This window comes from Leptodactylus fuscus, chromosome 1, assembly GCF_031893055.1.
Source record: "Leptodactylus fuscus isolate aLepFus1 chromosome 1, aLepFus1.hap2, whole genome shotgun sequence".
Taxonomy (NCBI): domain Eukaryota; kingdom Metazoa; phylum Chordata; class Amphibia; order Anura; family Leptodactylidae; genus Leptodactylus; species Leptodactylus fuscus.
In genome coordinates this window covers 94176046-94194821 of record NC_134265.1, presented here as the reverse complement: position 1 = coordinate 94194821, position 18776 = coordinate 94176046, and the positions used below count along the sequence as shown (strand labels likewise).

The window sequence follows — 18776 nt, the reverse complement described above, 5'->3', positions numbered from 1 at the left end:
ATGTTTGAAAATCTCGCCTATGACTATGCAATATGGCGCATACATAGACAACAGGCGTGTGTATGAGGGCCAGTAGTGATATACAACCCACAGCATGTTTTCATTTTCCCATTTCGTGTTCATATGATATTACTGTACCTTTGGGGATGACTCGGAGGCGTTCATGGAGACTGGGCTGCCAGTGCCAGAGCATCACCACAAGAACACACACACTGTGAGATGATAACAGAGACATCAGTGACTACTGGGTTTGTTATTTCGTTTCAGGCCACCATAAATTCCTTACTGCTTTACATCTGACACTAGGTTCACACCTGCAATTGGGTTTCTTTTCGGGGGTTCCGCATGTGGACCCCCAGATAGAAAACCGAATCTGCTTAAAGATGGGGTTTGCCAAGGAAGACTATAATGGGGTCTGACGGGTTTCCATCCAAAAAAAAATGTGAGAAAAGTGCTGCAGGACTTTTCTCTGCAAATTTCTTAAGCAGGTTTGGGGACAGAAACCCCAAACGGATGTGAAGTACTGGTGTGACCCTAGCGAACAGCGGGTTTACATACAAAACAAAATATACACACAAACACGTAAAATAGATGGTTACATGCACACAGACCGCACATTAATACTGCCGATGGACACATTTGTTTCATTAATGAGCCTGTACTGCAAAACGGACAGGAATACAACTTGTATACAGGAGTGTGTATATTGCCATAGGAAATAATGGAGTAAAAAAAACACAGCACACAGTGGTGTGCACAAAGCCTTACTTAGTGACCACCTGATACAGTGGTAATGTGATGACTGCTGAGATGGTACTATGTGATCTATGTCTTCACCCACCATACAGTGCACAGCATCATTATCACACATCAGTCCTGCTCTATTACTACATGTACTGCCAATGACTACTAAGATGCTGCATTGGACGTAACGTATGAGGCAGCTAACTATACGGTCATGTATATGTGCACCTCCGCCGTCATAATGTACATATGCACTTACCTGAGAAGTTCACGGGTCCAATTCCTCCGCCAAAGAGAAATCACGTCCAACTAAACCAATTCTCGCGAGACGTGAAGTACATGAAGTATTTCCTTCACAGATTACTCGAGGGAATGGCTCCCTCTGCTGGCAGGTCAGCCATATGCAGGCAAGTAAACCGTGATACAATGGCATGGCTGGTGTCATGCCGGGGGACATACAGTGCAGCTCCCTCTTCAGCTGTCACCTCTTGTATACAATGTTACTTGCTGCATATTTATAATGTTTTTTTCCTTTACAAACCCAACATGTTAAAAAAAAAAAAAGAAGAAAAAGCTAAAGTGTAAAGATTTGTATTGTCCATTTGGCTTCACTCTAATGTTTGGGCTATTTACAGAATGGCGTATTATGGCTACAACACCTGCAGCAGATTGATCCTATGATGCTGAACTGACATCGCACATAGCAGTGGATTAAGAGTATTGTGAGTTATTTAGAAAGCACAGCACCCCCAATTCACACCAAATATCCCAGAGTAATATCCCATAGTGGCCCTCCAGGAAATATAATCTCACATGGTGGCCCCTCCACATGGTATAATGTGCCATAGTAGCACATAGAGATGACAAAATATAATCAGAGCTGACTGCGACCTCAAATACCACGGTTGAGGCATTCCAATCTATATGGACACCCTGGGATACATGTTGTGGACTGCAAGGCTTCTGATCATGGCCTCCTGAGTCGTCGCCGGCCACTCCTCCTTCTCTGCAGATACCGATACAGTGAGTTACGGGATTGGATTAAGAAGTCTCGGGCCCACAAGCAACCACACTTTTCAACTTTATTATACTCAACCTGTCACCATATGTTTCTGTGGTTAATCTAGGACTCTGTTCACATATGCATCAGAGACTCTGCTGAACCTGATGTACCGCATTATAAATCATGGGATGTGTTCATTGCTGCTATCTGCCATATGGATTATTGTGCACCTCACTCGCCACATTGTGCATTGCGCCAATTTTCTGGTGTGAGTTTTAATACAAATCTACGCCAGTTCCTAACTGCTGCCTTCAGGTGCACAGGAGTGCCCCTGATTTATAAAGAGGTCGGTGCCATTATTAAGAGTGGTATACAAAACGCCAGTCTTAATAAATCTGCTCCAATATGTTGTAAAAAGACCCATCACACATCTGTTTTTGATTAAACACTTTACTGTTTTCTTATATTATCTTCCACTAAGAATTAATTACAATTATTGTATTCACACTTCCTCTAATAAACGCATGTGTCTGAGGATTCACTCCCCTTGCTAACTTCACTACAGAATACTTATAAAAAAAAAAATAAAAAAAACTTGAGTCTCTTCAGTAGTTGATACCTTTTTTTTAATGACTAACTCATAATGATGACAGATTATAACGTTTCGAAGCTCCCGGCTTCTTCTTCAGATAAAACTAAAAACAATTTCTGAAGGCTGCATATTTATGTACAAAAGGACACATAGGGATAGAATTTTACGAGGGAGGGGGGAAGAGGCTTATTGGTATGTACACATAAACAAATCCCCAGTTCCCAGGTTCTTATCAGTTCAGAGTGTCTTTATGGCTGTCTCAGGTCAGTGATTTCTGTAGGATGCCATGAACCCATGTGAAAGGTTCATTCCATTCTCCAGAGTGTTAAATAGGGTCATGCACTTGTACTCATAAATCCGTCTGTTTTTTCTTGGATTTAAAATTCGCTCTTAAAATCTAAATTTTCATGTCATTGGTGATATTATGATCTTCGTTGCAGAAATGTTTCGACACCTGCACCACAGTTTAAGGCTGCGTTCACACGGAGTAACGCACGCTTACACGGAGTAACGCACGCTTATTCTGACATGTAAACACGCGTCAGAGTGTGTGATGTAAAACAGAATCCCATTGAGTTCGGTTTTACGCGTGCTACCCATTGAACTCAATGGGAGGCTTTTTTACCTATTGCTTTCAATGTGATACACGCTTATCACATTGAAAGCAATAGGTAAAACAGCCTCCCATTGCGTTCAATGGGTAGCGCGTAAGACCGAACCCATTGAAGTCAATGGGACTCTGTTTTACTGCGCTAACTCCGACACGTGTTTACATGTCAGAATGAGTGGAGCGTTACTCCGTGTGAACGCAGCCTAATACTGAAGCAGGGAAATCTGGTCATCTTCACATGGCTGCATTCTGCCAAAACTAGAAATATGTGCAAAACATGGAAGAAGTGCAAATCTTTCCTTTTACCTTGTGTCTCTGTAAAAAGAAACTTCTACTTTCGTAAATGACATGAAACCCAGATAAGATTTACATTCTGACATACAGACATTAACCCTTTAAATGGATTCCATCATTAGAAACCTTTTTCACAATACACATAGGAATAGCCTTAAGAAAGGCTATTCTTCTCTTACCTTTATTATTCTGATCTGTGCCGCTGTTGGTGAGGAATTTTTTTTTCTTCCTTATGCAAATGAGTTCTCTCGCAGCACTGGGGGCGTTCCCAGTGCTGCTTGAAAACTCTGTCTTCTTCACCAACTCCTTCTCTCACACTGCTCTTCTCTGGGTCCAAAAGCGCCGACTGCTCATGTCCGTCGGCCATTTTCCTGTGGACTCTCTCGTTCAGAGGCCACAGGACTATGATTAAGCCATATTTATATTGGTTTTAGTATGTTTTACTGCTGTTACTGAATATAACTCTTTGTAAATATAAATTATTTGACTAGGGGCATTGCATTGTCAAGTCATTGTCTTTTTTACTTTTTGTTGATAGAGCTATGTGAGTGCTTTTATTGTAGGACAAATTGCAATTTTTATTAGTACTATTTTCTGGTATATCAATCTTTTTGATTTATTTATTTATTTTTTTTAAGTGTACACCACATAGGATATATTTTTTGTTGGTTCAGTGTTATACGTAAACAGAAATACCTATTATGTTAATTTTCATATGCGTTTTTGTTTGCATTATTTTTTACATTTTAAGTTGTTACCATAGCAACCCCCTCATAACCAATGAGCTTGCAGCAGGTTAACAGAGGGTTTGAGAGTAGAGGCGAGCTCACTCCCTGCCACACAGATACTGTTATCACTATTGATCATAGCATCTATTGGGTTAATCTATAGGAGTTGGGGTATTTTCTGACTGCTTGTACAGCTGGGACCTGGAAGCGATTGAGAAAGCACAGCTAGATCCTGTTCCATACTATTATGGTGTAAATTGCACACACATTGTATACACTCACTGTGATATAATAGTACAGGGCAGAGCATTACAGGGTTTAAAGCACTGCAGGTCTGCAGAGGAAACTGAGGACTTTGTGAAAAACACTGCAAAAATATTTAAAGGGATTCTACCATTAAAAGCTTTTTTTTGTGGATAAGACGTCGGAATAGCCTTTAGAAAGGCTATTCATCTCTTACCTTTAGACGTGGTCTCCGCTGCGCCGTTCTTTAGAAATACCGGGTTTTACCGGTATGCAAATGAGTTCTCTCGCAGCGATGGGGGCGTCCCAATGTCTTCTTCCGGCGCAGGCTCATAACTTCAAGGCCTCGAGCAGAGCAGACTGCGCAGGCGCACAGGTCACGGGAAAATGGCTGCTTGCACAGTACTGTTAGCGGCCATTTTCCCGTGGCCTGTGCGCCTGCTCTGCTAGAAGTTATGAGCCTGCGCCGGAAGAAGACATTGAAGATGGCGGACAAAGAAGGAGGCGGCACTTGGAGACACTTCTCTGGCAGCGGTGGGGACACCTCCATCGCTGCGGGAGAACTCATTTGCATACCGGTAAAAAATCATATTTCTAAGGAACGGTGCAGTGGAGACCACGCCTAAAGGTAAGAGACGAATAGCCTTTCTAAAGGCTATTCCGACGTCTTATCCAAAAAAAAAAAAAAAAAAAAGTTTTAATGGTAGAATCCCTTTAAAAAAGCGTTTGTTTTTTTTCTGCCTCAATTCGCTGCGTGGGGCCTTATTCCTTTGGACATTGGTTCAGTTTCTCACAGCACTACAGAGGTAGTGTGAGGGTTTAACCACCGTTAAGTTTCTAACAACACATTTCTGGCCACCCTACTTCTTCTTCTTCCCCTGGCTTGTCTACTATATCCTTTGTCACTGTTTTTCCCTCACCTGTTTGATGGTTGTTGAGTTAAGATATGGTAAGGTGGATGGAGGTTTATTGCATGTTCTCATTTTTACTGTGGTCACTGCATAACACAGGTTTCTCAGAGGACATATAACAGGATTTCAAAGATGATTATGTGCAATACATAAAAGGTTTAATCGAAATGCTGCCACATTAGGTGTAGTTATTATAGGGGTTGTCCACCCCAACTTGATTTTTCTTACTAACAAACTATCCACAGGAAAGGTCACAAGTATGTGAACTGTAGGGATTCGACATACAAACCCCCATACAGATCAGCCATTTCTATCAGTGCTGTACATGCTCCCCGTCCACTAGTAGCTTTTATTGCCCAGACAATACCAGAACAACTGATCTGTGCAGGGTCATGTATCGGACCCCCACAGATAGGTCATTGGTATGAAAAATCAAGTTGGGGATGTACAACCCCTGAACCCACATAATAATACAGTTCCCAGGGGAATATTATGAATGGCCTTAAACAATGAAGACAAGTTGATAATGACCAAAACCATTTTTATTACTCTAAACACATATCATGCGCTCGCATGAGGGAACTGGTTACTTTGAGAGTTTCGCATTTAATAATAAAAACAAAAAGTAGCATTCTACAGTGGTGAAACAAGGTGGTACAGTTTGACCGAGGACACACAAAGCTCTGAGAATCCTCTCTCACTTTGGCTATATAGTCTAGGACATTACAGGCACAATGTTATGTTACTTCTTCACTTCCCCAAGATCATCAATGCTGTCATCATCAACCTGTCAATGAGAAAAAGCATTCAATGACAAAGTCATTTACAGGTCTTCCTGCACTAATAATGATGACAAATTAATAAAGGTTATTGTCAGACAATGCATGTAATAAACCGCATAGATGATGGATATGTACATATCAATCTATGCACCTATATAAAAAAAAAACAAAAAAAAAAAAACACATGAATGACTAGAGGGTCGCATTTATACAACAAAAATACATCCTGGACTATACTGTGGCTGCAACTCCAGTATAGACCGTGGACCTAATAACACCGATTAGGTGAACCACTGGGTTCTTTGGTACTAGTTTGCGTTATTAGACTCCAGGCTGGAATGGGATTTATGGCTGTAAAACAGATCCTAAAATATGCAACCCCAGAAAACCAAAACAAAAATCATTTCTTTCCTGCAGCCACACCTTTGACATCAGCACTCGGATTAAACTACTTGCAACTGCTTAATATGGAATGAATCCATTTAGCAAAAATGTTCATCCGATATATTCATTTATTTCACAATATGCAAATGAGCAATCTGGACAAGGAGTGCGGCTCTTTTGCTTCAAACAACTATTACACACACTGCTCTAATACTTTGGTGTGAATATACGGCCAGGTAAGATTTCTATATAGCTGCCTGGCCCTAAGACTTGAATGAGAGGGAAGCAGCATGGAGCACAGCAGTATGGAACAATAATTGAGCTGCTGTAGGCGATCTGAATTGTACATTTATTAAATAAATGGATATCGTTGGAATAGAGGCATGAGTGGAAAAGGTGTTATATTTGGGTGAGCCTGGCCTAGCTTAATATCTAACAATTTGCTTCACCCTGGTGATAGCACTTTTAGGCTAAGGCCTCATGTTGCGGAAACGCAGCTTTTTTTGTTGCAGTTTTTTGAGCCAAAGCCAGGGCTAGATTGAGCAGAAGTTAGAAGTATAAGAGCTTTCTATATATTTCTGATTCCATTTGTGGCCATTCTTGGCTTCGGCTTAAAAAAAAACGAAACAAAAAATCTGCGTTTCTGCAACATGGGGCCTTCGCCTTAAAAGGAGTCTCTCTCTGCACTGGATAAGCTTACTTACTAATAGAGATGAGCGATCACTGTTCGGATCAGCCAATCCGAACAGCACGCTCCCATAGCAATGAATGGAAGCACAATTCATTGCGCGTGCCAGCCGCTTCCATTCATTTCTATGGGAGCGTGCTGTTCAGAACGGCTGTTCCGAACAGTGTTCGCTCATCTCTACTTACTAATAGATAAATGCAGTCCCTCCCTGTTGCCTTATTCTTAGTTTGCAGACTGCAGCAGGGTGCTAGAAGTCCCTGTATTCAGTCTCTGCTGCCAGTGCTCTGACATTACAAAGACCGTTCTACTCCTGCTGCTTGAACATAGAGTAGAGCAGAGTCAGTCATGTGACTCAGAGTGTAAGCCGTTAAGGCAGAAGAATAAGACTTCCAGCCCGCCACATCCCTCTACAAAGCTAAGAACGGGGGTGACGGGGTCTTATATACGTATTAGTAATAAAGCTTATCCAGTTCAGGGAATGTACTGGTAAACTTAACATTTGTAGAACGAAGTTGTAGCAGAGAATATATACAATAGTGTCAAACTCCTCCATCTGAAGGACACTTGAATATCTCTAGCTTTATAGAAAGGTTCAGCAGGTTTGGTTTTCTTGCGACTGTAGTGCCACGGCCATAACTACCTGTAAGTTGCAAAGAAAAAGCCCATTCACAATGTAGAATAGTGAAGGGTGATCTTTGGTTCATGGAACAAGTGTGGTGGACAAAAGAGACATCGAGCTATAGTAAAATAGTTAAAAACATTGTGGTGTGGATGCATACAATTCCAATGCTAGACAAACCTCAGTGGCCTCTTATGCCCAAACATTTGGTATTGGTGCAGACACTTTTGTGATAAGATTTCTACAAAAATTGAGGAAAAAAAAAACAAAACAAAACAAAAAAACCCATCTCTCTACAATACACAATGGTAATCAAATACCAACTTGGCAAGAGATATATAGCAACAATGCAGTGACACGCATCACACAGCCAACAATCATGGTGTAGAGCAGCCTTCACCAAAAGTAAATGCAGTGACTCACAAACTGTTACAACCACAATGGGATGGTCACAAGAAAACCAAACCTTATTGCAGTAGCTTGCAAGTTGAACTGCAACCACCTTCACTTTACTTGTGATGAAGGCAGAGCTATACTGACATCTTTGATCATGCCACGGCCCATCATGGCGTGCAGCTCTAGCCTTATGGAGAAGAAAGCCTTTTGGTAATACATAGCATACTAAGGTGTAAACATTGCCATCTGAAACACTCATGTGCTGAAGCTTGTACTGTTATTTAGATTTAGACACATATAGACATGCTGTGAATTACATAGTCAACAAATAACTTTTTCTATGTAGGTCATCAAGTTATGTGTAGAGGGGCTTTGTTTTTGGTTATGATTACCTCTGGCCACTTTTCCTGGATTACATCAATAATATCATCTGTGAAGTCTCCCTGAATAATTATTTCATCTTCCCCTGTCACTGAGGCACCGCAGGAGAATTTCTGAGCAAAGAATCTTTGTGCTTCCTTGAGATCAATTTCTGTAAATACAAATGGCCACCATTAATTAACCAGACAGTCACCTTAAGAACCTGGAGGAGAAACTGACTGTCAAGTCAAACTCACCAAACGTTGCCAGGCCACATACTCTTGTCACATATTTCTTCTTTGCCCTGGGGATTTTGGCTATTGTAACCTTCTGAGGTACAGTCTTTTTCTTCTGTTTAATTTGACCTCTTCCTCCTGTAAAAGTGAAAAAAAAAAAAAAAAAAAAATCACAGAATCAAATCTACACAATCAGAAGGAGACCTAAATCCCTAAATTTAAATGGTGTGGGATAGCGAGACCTGGATACTAACTTGACCCCAGCCCTATGGGTTGACTGCTGTTCATCGATTAGCAAGAGCAGCTGGCAGGTTACCCTCATGAAGTCTTCTTTAAAAGTACTTCATAAGACTTATTTGGTACCCCAACTTTTTTTCCCAACCATTTCACCCCTTTGCTTTACTAGTTGTAATGCCTTAGGCACCACTCTTCATGTGTGGTGGTCCTGCCCCTACGCTCTTGGCTGGCAATCCATAGTATTGTGCAACAGCTCTTTGGACAGTCCTTCCCATTCCAGGTCCCCATATTCCTTCTCAATCTTAAGCCTCCAATTTAAAATACACTTCGATATGTTCTATTGGTCAACTGGATCCACATTGCCTCCAGCTGGAGACAAACACTTCCTCTCAGTGACTGAGGTCATGAGGCAGGTTGATACCATTATGCTTCATAAGAAGATTAATTCCACTATTTCTGATTCCTGCCTGACCTTTTATAAAGTCCACAGGTCTCACATCCTATGACTTCCACATGGTCTCCAGCTTTAGTCCTATGAATGGATTCAGTTTCCACTTACACCCCCCTCAGGCGATTCTTTAGACACCACCTGTCATTGCCCATGTACACATGTTCTGTGGCGTTCACACCAGTGTCTGGTGTCTGCCCAGGGGTTTCCATCCTAAGCCCCGGCGAAACTGGAAAGGGGATGGCTTGCCGGGGCTCAGTTTTAAAACCCATTCGTTTGAATAGGTTTTTAAAGCAAACTGCCGGTATCTGTCTGCAGCCTCTCCTCCTTATTTCTTTATCCCTCCCTCCCCTCTCCCTATCTATCTAAATTTTGACTTACCTCTTTTTTGTTTTTTCTTCTCTTCTTCTTCACCTACTGGACCTGTTCCCTCGCCAGCAGTTTCTTGTTTTGGAGAGTTTCCTTTCAAAAAGAAATGAAAACCATTTATTCTCATGTACTTGTAACTTTTGCAGTATTAAATCAAGTATCTGTATTAATTAAAAGAAGAAAAAAAAAAGGTATCTCAGCCTAAAACAAGTGAGTATATAGCACAAGGGCTTTCTGACTGTTTTGCAATACACATCAGATGGTGGCAGCCATGTAAAGAAGACAGGAAGAGTTGGCACCCATGTGCACATCCATTACAGGACCATTCACTGGTAGGTAGTAAGATGGGACTCCATTTTAAAATGGTGAGGAATTAGCAAACAGCTGCAGAACTATTCATTATAGAATAGACAAATGCAGTTATGTTTAGTAGATGGCATAAACACAGAAAATGTCCCAAAGCCATCGGCAGCGCATGCTAGCTACAAAGCCAACATATATCTGCAATGGAAGAGATAGGAGAGAACTTAGATTTTGGATGTTTAACTTGGATGAACTTGGCATCTAGGTAGTTAGAAAGATGGCCCCCTTTGTAACACACCAATGGGTTGCTATGGCAAGTTGGGTCAAGTGTTGGGCAAACTGCATGAGATTTGTCTGAAGGTAACAAATTGTTGAGGTCCGCAATGCTTTGGTCCAATTAAAATTCAACTTTTAATAAATCTTCTTAAAAATCCATAATAATGTACATGATATAACAGAAGAAAAAATAAACAACAAATAAAAAAAACGCCGACACGTTTCGAGGTACTCTACCCCTTAGTCATGGCATAAAAAACATATAACATTTACTTCCTTATATACATGTCTGCAGTAATTGGTCCACCTGGATTCCCCCTCAGAGCATATCCCAGAGAGTGGCAATGATGAACATGGTTGAAACTAAACTTCTATTATACGTAGGGGTCTCTATTGATCTAACATAGAAGTCAGTGTTACTCATTTATGCTAGGCTCTGGCACAACTCCATGTGGTCTACAGCGCTTCTAGCTGATGTCAGGAGCCGCTGATTGGGCCTCAGCATCACGTGGCGTTGTGACACATTGACAAGCATCACAACGCCACATCCTATGATTGGGCTTCAGCAGTCCTTGACGTTAGCCAGAAACAATGAAGACATACTGTGGGATCTCTTCAGACCCCAGAAGCTAATAGTTTGGTTCGGACATGTTCAGTCCAAACGTAGCTGCAAATATCTTAATAGCCAATCCAAAAAAACAATGTGAACAAAATAACGTTATTCTGATATCCTGGATGTTTGGTTATTTTTCGATCAATCACCCAGTCCTAGTCCCTGCCACCACCATGGTACCTACCTGTATAAAATAGTTAAACACTAAACATAAAATAAAGTTAACACAGTGTGCAGTTAACTATCCCCCAACACCTTAGCTTAATTTAAACACATCCAATATAGGACCTCAACGACTTTGATTATTTTTTGCTTAAACTTTTAAACTTCACCCCAAAACCCTATGAGGCCTTTAAAGTACCAGAAAGTATTTTTATTGATTTTTTTCTTTTTTTTTAAAAAAAAATATTGTCTTGTGGCCAGTACAACTACTATTGTAGCCACACATTTTGAAAAACGCTGTCTCTATAGAGCCTCAGATAGAGGTTCACTGTCCTATATCTAGAGTGAATTAAATAGCCCCTGAACAACAATATTGGACTTTATGCTTGGCTGGGAGTCAGATGTGGGAGCTACTCGAAGAAAAGGTAGGATTGCTGTACTAATATCGGTAACGGTAGCGGGGAGGTCACCATGATGGAGACTACACTGAACGTACTACACAGTACTTTTCTGTATATCCCAAGTTCTACAGGGGATGAAACCCTTCAAATCTGGGGACCTTCCCCGTAATGAAGCACTACTGGTTATCTCTATACCATTTGATGCAATGTCTTGAATTATTCTCTCCCATTGACTGCACCTCTCCTTCTCCTAAGATATAGGCCGCCAGGGCTATGTTATGTTCCCTACAAAGTGTTGCTCATGTCAACAAGGATACATGTGGCCTGTAGATACAGTAGGAATGGTCCCCATGGGCCAACAGATACCACATTTCCAGCCTACTGACTACAATTGGGAAACCTCTTTAGACCTTAAATCGACTTTAGGCTACAGGAAAGATATACAACCCCCTAAATTTCCACTTTCCTTCCTTTGTACATATGTATCCCCTATTCCAACTCAGATTCCTCTTTGAATGTAAGTTTTAAGCAACCGGGAACTTTTTACAATTTAGTACATGCTGTACCTGTGCAAGTTGTTCATACCTTTATGCATGAGAGTTTCCTTTAATAAATACGTTTCAAAGAAAAATCAAACAATCACTTACCTAACGTAAGCTTAGCAAATTCATTTGGGAAATTCTTTTCTAGCCACTGTCTGCACTTCTGCACATCGGGCATGTATTCACAGTACTGGAACAAAATACAGCAGTGTAAGTGAGCCATATATCAGTCAAGGCAGTAGGAATATCTATTATAGCGAAAAGTTTAAAAGCAGCTGTCAATTTTAAGCTACAAGTCAAATTAATGTTTAGAATGTATTTATGGAAGAATATTCAATTCAATGAACTCTTTAAAGAGGTTGTTCTATCAGGACCAAACTCTCTATATTCCCATGCCTAAAATAAATAAACCTCTATCTGTATCCCTATTAGCCAAACCAGACAGCTACTAAGAAAAAGAGGCTACCACCTCTGGAAGAACCAAATCAATACTGATAGCCCTATGCCATCTACAGTACGGGACAATATGTCGCTGGGAGGCAGGAACTCCTAACATCATAGATGTCTATACTGCTAGGAGTCCCACTCCCTCCATGTAGTTCAAGGTGGTAAATGTAGCTAACACACAAGTCGAGTTTCATGGGTGAATCTCAGAGGTGTGCAGCTACCCCAACAGGTCACTTCATTCATTTTAGGTCCAAATAAGACTTGGAGATCATGCCTTAAAATTGTGACTAACTGGCAGGAATTTACAACATTAGTCGTAATGTATTTTTAGCTGGATGAAAGCAAATCTTACCTCTGTTGGCAGTGAGCACACTGTAGAGGGATAAGAAATTCAATAGCGTTAGTATATGAAGCTATTTAATTCATAGGACAAACAACAAAGAATTAATGATACTGAATAATAACCATACAAAACAAATATGAATATACACCAACAATAAAGCAGGTACAATGAAGGAGGACACGCAGAGACTAGAGATCTCAATAGGTACCAAAAGCAGTGATTTTATCAGTAGTAGTACTGGAAAGTATATCTACAATATGTATTATTCAAATTAAAAAAATACAAAAGCAATGATATAACAAAATGTAACAACCTGCTGTTTATTTGTATATGTATAAATACCTATTGAGAAAAAAATTACAGCACATTTTGGATACTCTTTCTATATAAACAGTACACTACATTCACTCAGTGCAGATTTTGACTATTTTGGAGGTTCCTCTAAATCAGGGGTGGGCAATTAATTTTCCCATGGGGCCACATGAGAAATTGTAATGGATCTAGAGGGCCATTCGCGCCATGGCAAATTTAGCTCCACCAACTTCTACGCTGACTTCGCCCATTCTCAATCATTTTTCCATGTGCCCCACAAAGTATAATCCTCCTACAGTCACCCTAACACCCCCACATTATAACGTTTCCCTCCAAATGTCCCACAGTATTAAGTCCCTCTCCTGGTGCCCCAGTATAAACCAGTAGAAACTAGAGGGGACATTAAACTGGGGCAGCTGGAGGGGGACATTAAACAGTGGGGATAGTTGGAGGGGGACATTAAACTGTGGGGCAAATAGAGGCAGACATGTCCCCCTCCAGCTACTCCCATGATTTAATATCCTCCTCCAGTTGACCCCAGTTTAATGTCACCCTCCATATGCCCCCTAGTTTAATGTCCCCCCTCCATGTGCATTCAGTGTAACTGCCCCCTACATCAGTTCCTAGTTCCCCACTCTTGCTCACACATGCTGTCTTTTCTCTCTTCTCTATCATCCAGCAGCCTCCATAGCTGTCAGCTTGCAGCAAGCACACAGTCCTGTGAGGCTCCGCCCACTAATGAGTCATAACCTATCCTGGTGATAGGCTGTGATGACATCATCACAGGTCAGCACGGTGGCTCAGTGGTTAGCAGTGCAGCCTTGCAGTTCAAATCCTGCCAAGGGCAACATCTGCAAGGAGTTTGTATGTTCTCCCCGTGTTTGCGTGGGTTTCCTCCGGGTACTCCGGTTTCCTCCCACACACCAAAGACATACTGATAGGGAATGTATATTGTGAGCCCTATATGGGACTGTGACTGACAATATCTGTAAAGTTCTGTGGAATATGATGGAACTATATAAGTAAGCATAATAAATAGGTCCTAGAACAAACTTCCACAAGCTATGCGGGCCGGACAGAAGCAGTCAGATGGCCGGTGGGCCGCACATTGCCCAGGTCTGCTCTAAATGAACTGTTTGCAAGGGAAAAATTGTGAACAGAGGGAAAATAAGGCATGTGTACCAAATCTGCACTGCAGGAACCATCAGAATAATCTACTACGAAATACTTGCCTCCACAGTAAAGTACTTTTAGTGGATAATCGCCATCCACCTTGGGAATTCTTGTCTCTGCTTTACAATCTTGTATTGGCTCTGAGTTTTCAGTTGCTGTACTAGCCATCTCCGAGACCCTGAAGAGGGAAGTCAGAATTACAATCTGTAATGTAATACCAGACACTACACCAGTCAGATGTTACATATAAAAGGGTAAATTTAAAAAAACAAAAAAAACAAAAACAAACCAACAACCTTGAACTATGAGCCACAGTTCACATTGTATTGTGTGTCACTGAAACGAAAACACAATTCTGTCACTATTTTCTAAGGCCCCATGTTGCAAATCGCAGTTTTTTTGTGGTTGTTGAATCATGGCCAGCAGCAAGCACACGCTTGTGTGCAAATAGCCTAAAGGGGTTATCAAGCTTCCAAAAAGTATCTGAAAATACATCCAGAGCAGCTTATGTGATCATTATTCCCCTGTGCAGCCTTTGATTGGCTCCATTTTACTTCCTCCTCCTTGTATCACTGTTATTTACATGCAGTGAATCTGTGAACAAACTATATTTCCCATGACTCTCACTCTGAGTCTCTGCTCACAGGAGGGGCAGAGGAGCGAGCTTGCAAACGAAACATCACGTGATCTCAGATGTGGAAGTGATTTATTACCTGTTTCATTGTGGAGAAGGGAGGGGTACACAGAGTAAAAAGCAAGTAGATGGATCATGGGAAATGTAGTTTGTTCACAGACTGAATACATGTAAGTAACAGTGATACAAATAAAAAAATAAATTAAAAAAAGCTATACTTATTGATAATTTGATTGAAAACCAGGCAGAAAATGGATAATATCTGTATCTTGCCATTTGTTTCACTGATCCGTAGTCTTTAATGGGCATTCGTGATCAGGAAAATGCACCAAAATAGAACATGTCCCCATTATTTTTACAGTATTAAAAAAAAAAATGGACATTTGAGTAAATACATTGGAATCAATAGGTTTGTGTTCTGTCCACAAAAATACAGATGGACATTTATGTTCGCAACAGAAATGTGAATAAGGTCTTAGGCTGTTTCCAATCTACTTCCTGTCTGCACTTTTAATGTATGACAATTTGTCCTCTGTACATATCTAACAGAGCTGTTACTCATTGGGATCCATGTTATTTTTGTTTTCTAAAACTGAGGTACACTGTAAGTAAATAGGAACCCAGGGGTCCATTTAAAGAGGACCTTTCATGGTTTGGAGCACAGGCAGTTCTATATACTTCTGGAAAGCTGACAGTGCGCTGAATTCAGCGCATTGTCGGCTTTCCCGATCTGTGCCCCGGGTAAAGCGCTATCGGTACCGTAGCTCTTTACAGTCAGAAGGGCGTTTCTGACAGTCAGTCAGGAACGTCCTTCTCCACAGCAGCGCCAATAGCGCTGTACTGTGTGAGCGGGGAGGAACACCCCCTCCCTCTGCTCACAGTTCTCGTCCATAGACGAGTATTTATCAGGAGGGGAGGGGGCGTTTCTCCCCGCTCACACTGTACAGTGCGATAGGCGCTGCTGTGGAGAAGGATGTTCTTGACAGACTGTCAGGAACGCCCTTCTGACTTTAAAGAGCTACGGTACCGATAGCGCTTTACCCGGGCACAGATCGGGAAAGCCGACAGTGTGCTGAACTCAGCGCACTGTCGGTTTTCCAGCAGTATATAGAACTGCCTGTGCCCAAAACCATAAAAGGTCTTCTTTAACATATTCCCCAGGAACGTCAGGGCTTTGCTATGGCTGCTGGAAAAAGAAAGGAACTAGAGAATCAGTGAATACTAGCATGTAGGATAATGAGACCTCAAGAAACAGATGGAAAAAAAACAAACAAACAAGGAGAATGACAGCTATCATAAGCAGGGCAGTGGAGTCTGAAGTGCCGACTCCTGCTCCATTACAAATGACTGACAGCCATGCTAAGACTGTAAGACAGGTGCTGCAAAGCTCCTCCAATTCTTAAACACTAGTGATTGAATTCCTATGAAAGCAAATATACAATATCCTGTGCATTTACTTAATTATACAATATGAATAATTGTATAATAGAATTAGAAATAGTTCATTTTATTTTGAAACCCGAATTAGTAACTTTTCCACCTCCACTCAAAACTGGCCTAGACCCTGACTCCATAGCCCTGTAACCTTTCAATATGCTCACTATCTAATAACTTAGATGTAATAGAATGGGGCGTATTCAGCTATATCTCCTCCTCGCTGCTGCTTCTTCTATCACACACTCGGATACAGAACATCCAGCTTGGGTACGATTTCCGATCAGTGGCCTGAAGTACATATTCACACAAGTCTGTTACACTTGCTTAATTCTAAATTTCACAGGATCAGATAGAAGGAGCTCTGTAGCAAATCAATGGGCCGCCCCATGCCCACAGCTGGCAAATCTATCAGTGTGTTACAGTCTAGGTCTTGTGTGCCCATACTAGCGCCCAGGCACTTGCTACATTAGAACAAGTCCAGACATTTGACACCCAGTCACATTCAATAAAAATTTTTAGGCAGGGGCGTGGGCAGCCACAAGTAATGGCACATACTGTAAGTGGGGAATATATCCGACACTACAAGAAAAACCTCCTTTACCAGGTGCAATTTTAATCTATTGCTACAAGACACAGCAGCCATATGATAGATGTATACGGAGTACGGGCAGATTTAGTGCACACAGAAGACATATGTCATCTATAGGCAGTCTCTGGTGGGTGAAGTGCCCGGTCAGGCCTTCTGATGGGCACAAGAGCCGTAGAGGACAATGCCAGGGTGCCGAGTGTGGCCATGATTCACCCTGATGGGTCGGGCCCTAATATGGATGGGCTGCTCGTGCTCGTCTATTAGTGTCAGGCATCACGCTGCTCTCACCCCCGCTCCATATAACACGCAGCTTCCATTACCTGAGCAGCCTTGCTCTCTGCTCACGGGAACCCTTTCACATGCAGATCACAGCCCGGTCCCCACGCCGGGGAAGCCGTCCAATGCTGCTTCTCCCTTCACTACAGCCACTTCCGCCGCCGTTCCGAGCTCTCCCTAAGCAGTGACTAGACTTCCGGCACCTCTCGGACGCCATTTTAGTACACCCAAGTATCCGTATCATTGCATATTTTACCTGTGCGGCGCGTACCTGCGCTACTAGCTGTATTTATGCATCTCACTTTACTGCTGTTGTGCTAATTTTAATGACGTGGGAAAGAAAAAGAGTGACATGTCTGTATATACATGTAAGCTCCCAGTGACTTGTGGGCTATGGTGTATGCTGTCAGTCATTACTGTAGGTGCGACATTATAGGGCGAGCTCTAGGGAACCGCATAAGTGACCAATCAAAGCGCGTGTGTCATTTTAGATTCTCTGAAAGATTAAAGCTGCTCTGTGATTGGCTGCTATGTGGGCTGGCATTTTTTTATTTTTTTTTTATTTTTTTTTACACAACAGGTTCCATGGGGGATATTTTGACCACAGATGAGTCATAGATTTTATTAACATGTGGATGGGCACATTGCTGGGTGCAGACGGCAATATGTATCATTAGGTAGTTTAAAGGGATCCTATTAGAGATGAGCAAAAACACTATTTGAAACAGCCGTTTCGAATAGCACGCTCCCATAGAAATGAATGGACGTAGCCGGCACGCGGGGGGGGGGGGGGGGGGGGTTAAGCGACTGGCCGCCGGCAAAGTCTGCATGCCGGCCGCTTCCATTCATTTCTATGGGAGTGTGCTATTCGAAACGGCTGTTTCGAATATCCTGAAGAAAGGCTATTCTTCTCCTACCTTTAGATGTCTTCTCCACGCCGCCGTTCGGTATAAATCCTGGTTTTCGTCGGTATGCAAATGAGTTCTCTCGCACAATACTGCGAGAGAACTCTCCAGCACTGCCTCCATCTTCTTCAGGAACTTCCTCTGCAACGGCCATTTTCTTGTGGTCGGCGGGCATGCGCAGTCAGCTTTGCCCGAGGCCTAGAAGTTTGAAGCCTGCGCCGGAAGAAGACGCGTGAAGAGGACGTTCCTGAAGAAGATGGAGGCAGCACTGGAAAGTTCTCTCGCAGCATTGGGGACACCTCCAGTGCTGTTTGAGTGCTGGGGCCCGCCCCCAGTGCTGCAAGAGAACTCATTTGCATACCGACAAAAACCGGGATTTATACCAAACGGCGGTGCGGAGAAGACATCTAAAGGTAGGAGAAGAATAGCCTTTCTTAAGGCTATTCCAATGTGTTAGTGAGAAAAAATTGAGTTTTAATGATAGGATCCCTTTAATGGACAAGGGAAGTCGATGGCTTCCATCTTGGTGCTTTTCCCCCAAAGCTCGCATGTCTTTAGTTTGGCGTTTTAGGGCAAATAAGAATCTATATACATCTAATACTGCAAAATACCGTTTAGTTTATCACTGGACTGCGCTTTTAGGTTATTATGAGAAAAGAGCATTACAAATAGCTGTTATTGTTGATAACTGCAGGAACCTTAACTGCCTTGACAGTTGC

The 18776-nt window shown here is 42.0% G+C and overlaps 2 protein-coding genes across 3 annotated transcripts in view; both read right to left on the bottom strand.

Annotated features, from left to right (window-relative positions):
* Positions 1 to 1047, bottom strand: part of CCDC62 (coiled-coil domain containing 62) — a 31716-nt gene extending 30669 nt beyond the window's left edge. Inside the window, exons 1-2 of one of the 2 annotated variants that reach the window (XM_075273687.1) lie at positions 1004 to 1047; positions 139 to 212 (exon numbers count right to left, since the gene is read on the bottom strand). In XM_075273687.1, the coding sequence (XP_075129788.1) occupies positions 139 to 165 (27 nt within the window). In that variant the 5' untranslated portion in view covers positions 166 to 212; positions 1004 to 1047. Of the gene's footprint in view, positions 1 to 138; positions 268 to 1003 lie in introns of those variants that run through there. The other variant, XM_075273696.1, reaches the window with a different exon arrangement.
* Positions 1048 to 5645: 4598 nt separating this feature from the next.
* Positions 5646 to 17324, bottom strand: DENR (density regulated re-initiation and release factor). The gene is made up of 8 exons (XM_075273077.1): positions 17197 to 17324; positions 14276 to 14394; positions 12741 to 12760; positions 12047 to 12131; positions 9657 to 9737; positions 8612 to 8728; positions 8387 to 8526; positions 5646 to 5912 (listed from the first exon to the last, which is right to left on the bottom strand). Exons 2-8 carry the CDS (start codon positions 14382 to 14384, stop codon positions 5868 to 5870), a joined length of 597 nt encoding a protein of 198 aa, XP_075129178.1. The 5' UTR covers positions 14385 to 14394; positions 17197 to 17324; the 3' UTR covers positions 5646 to 5867.
* Between the last annotated feature and the right edge of the window lie 1452 nt (positions 17325 to 18776).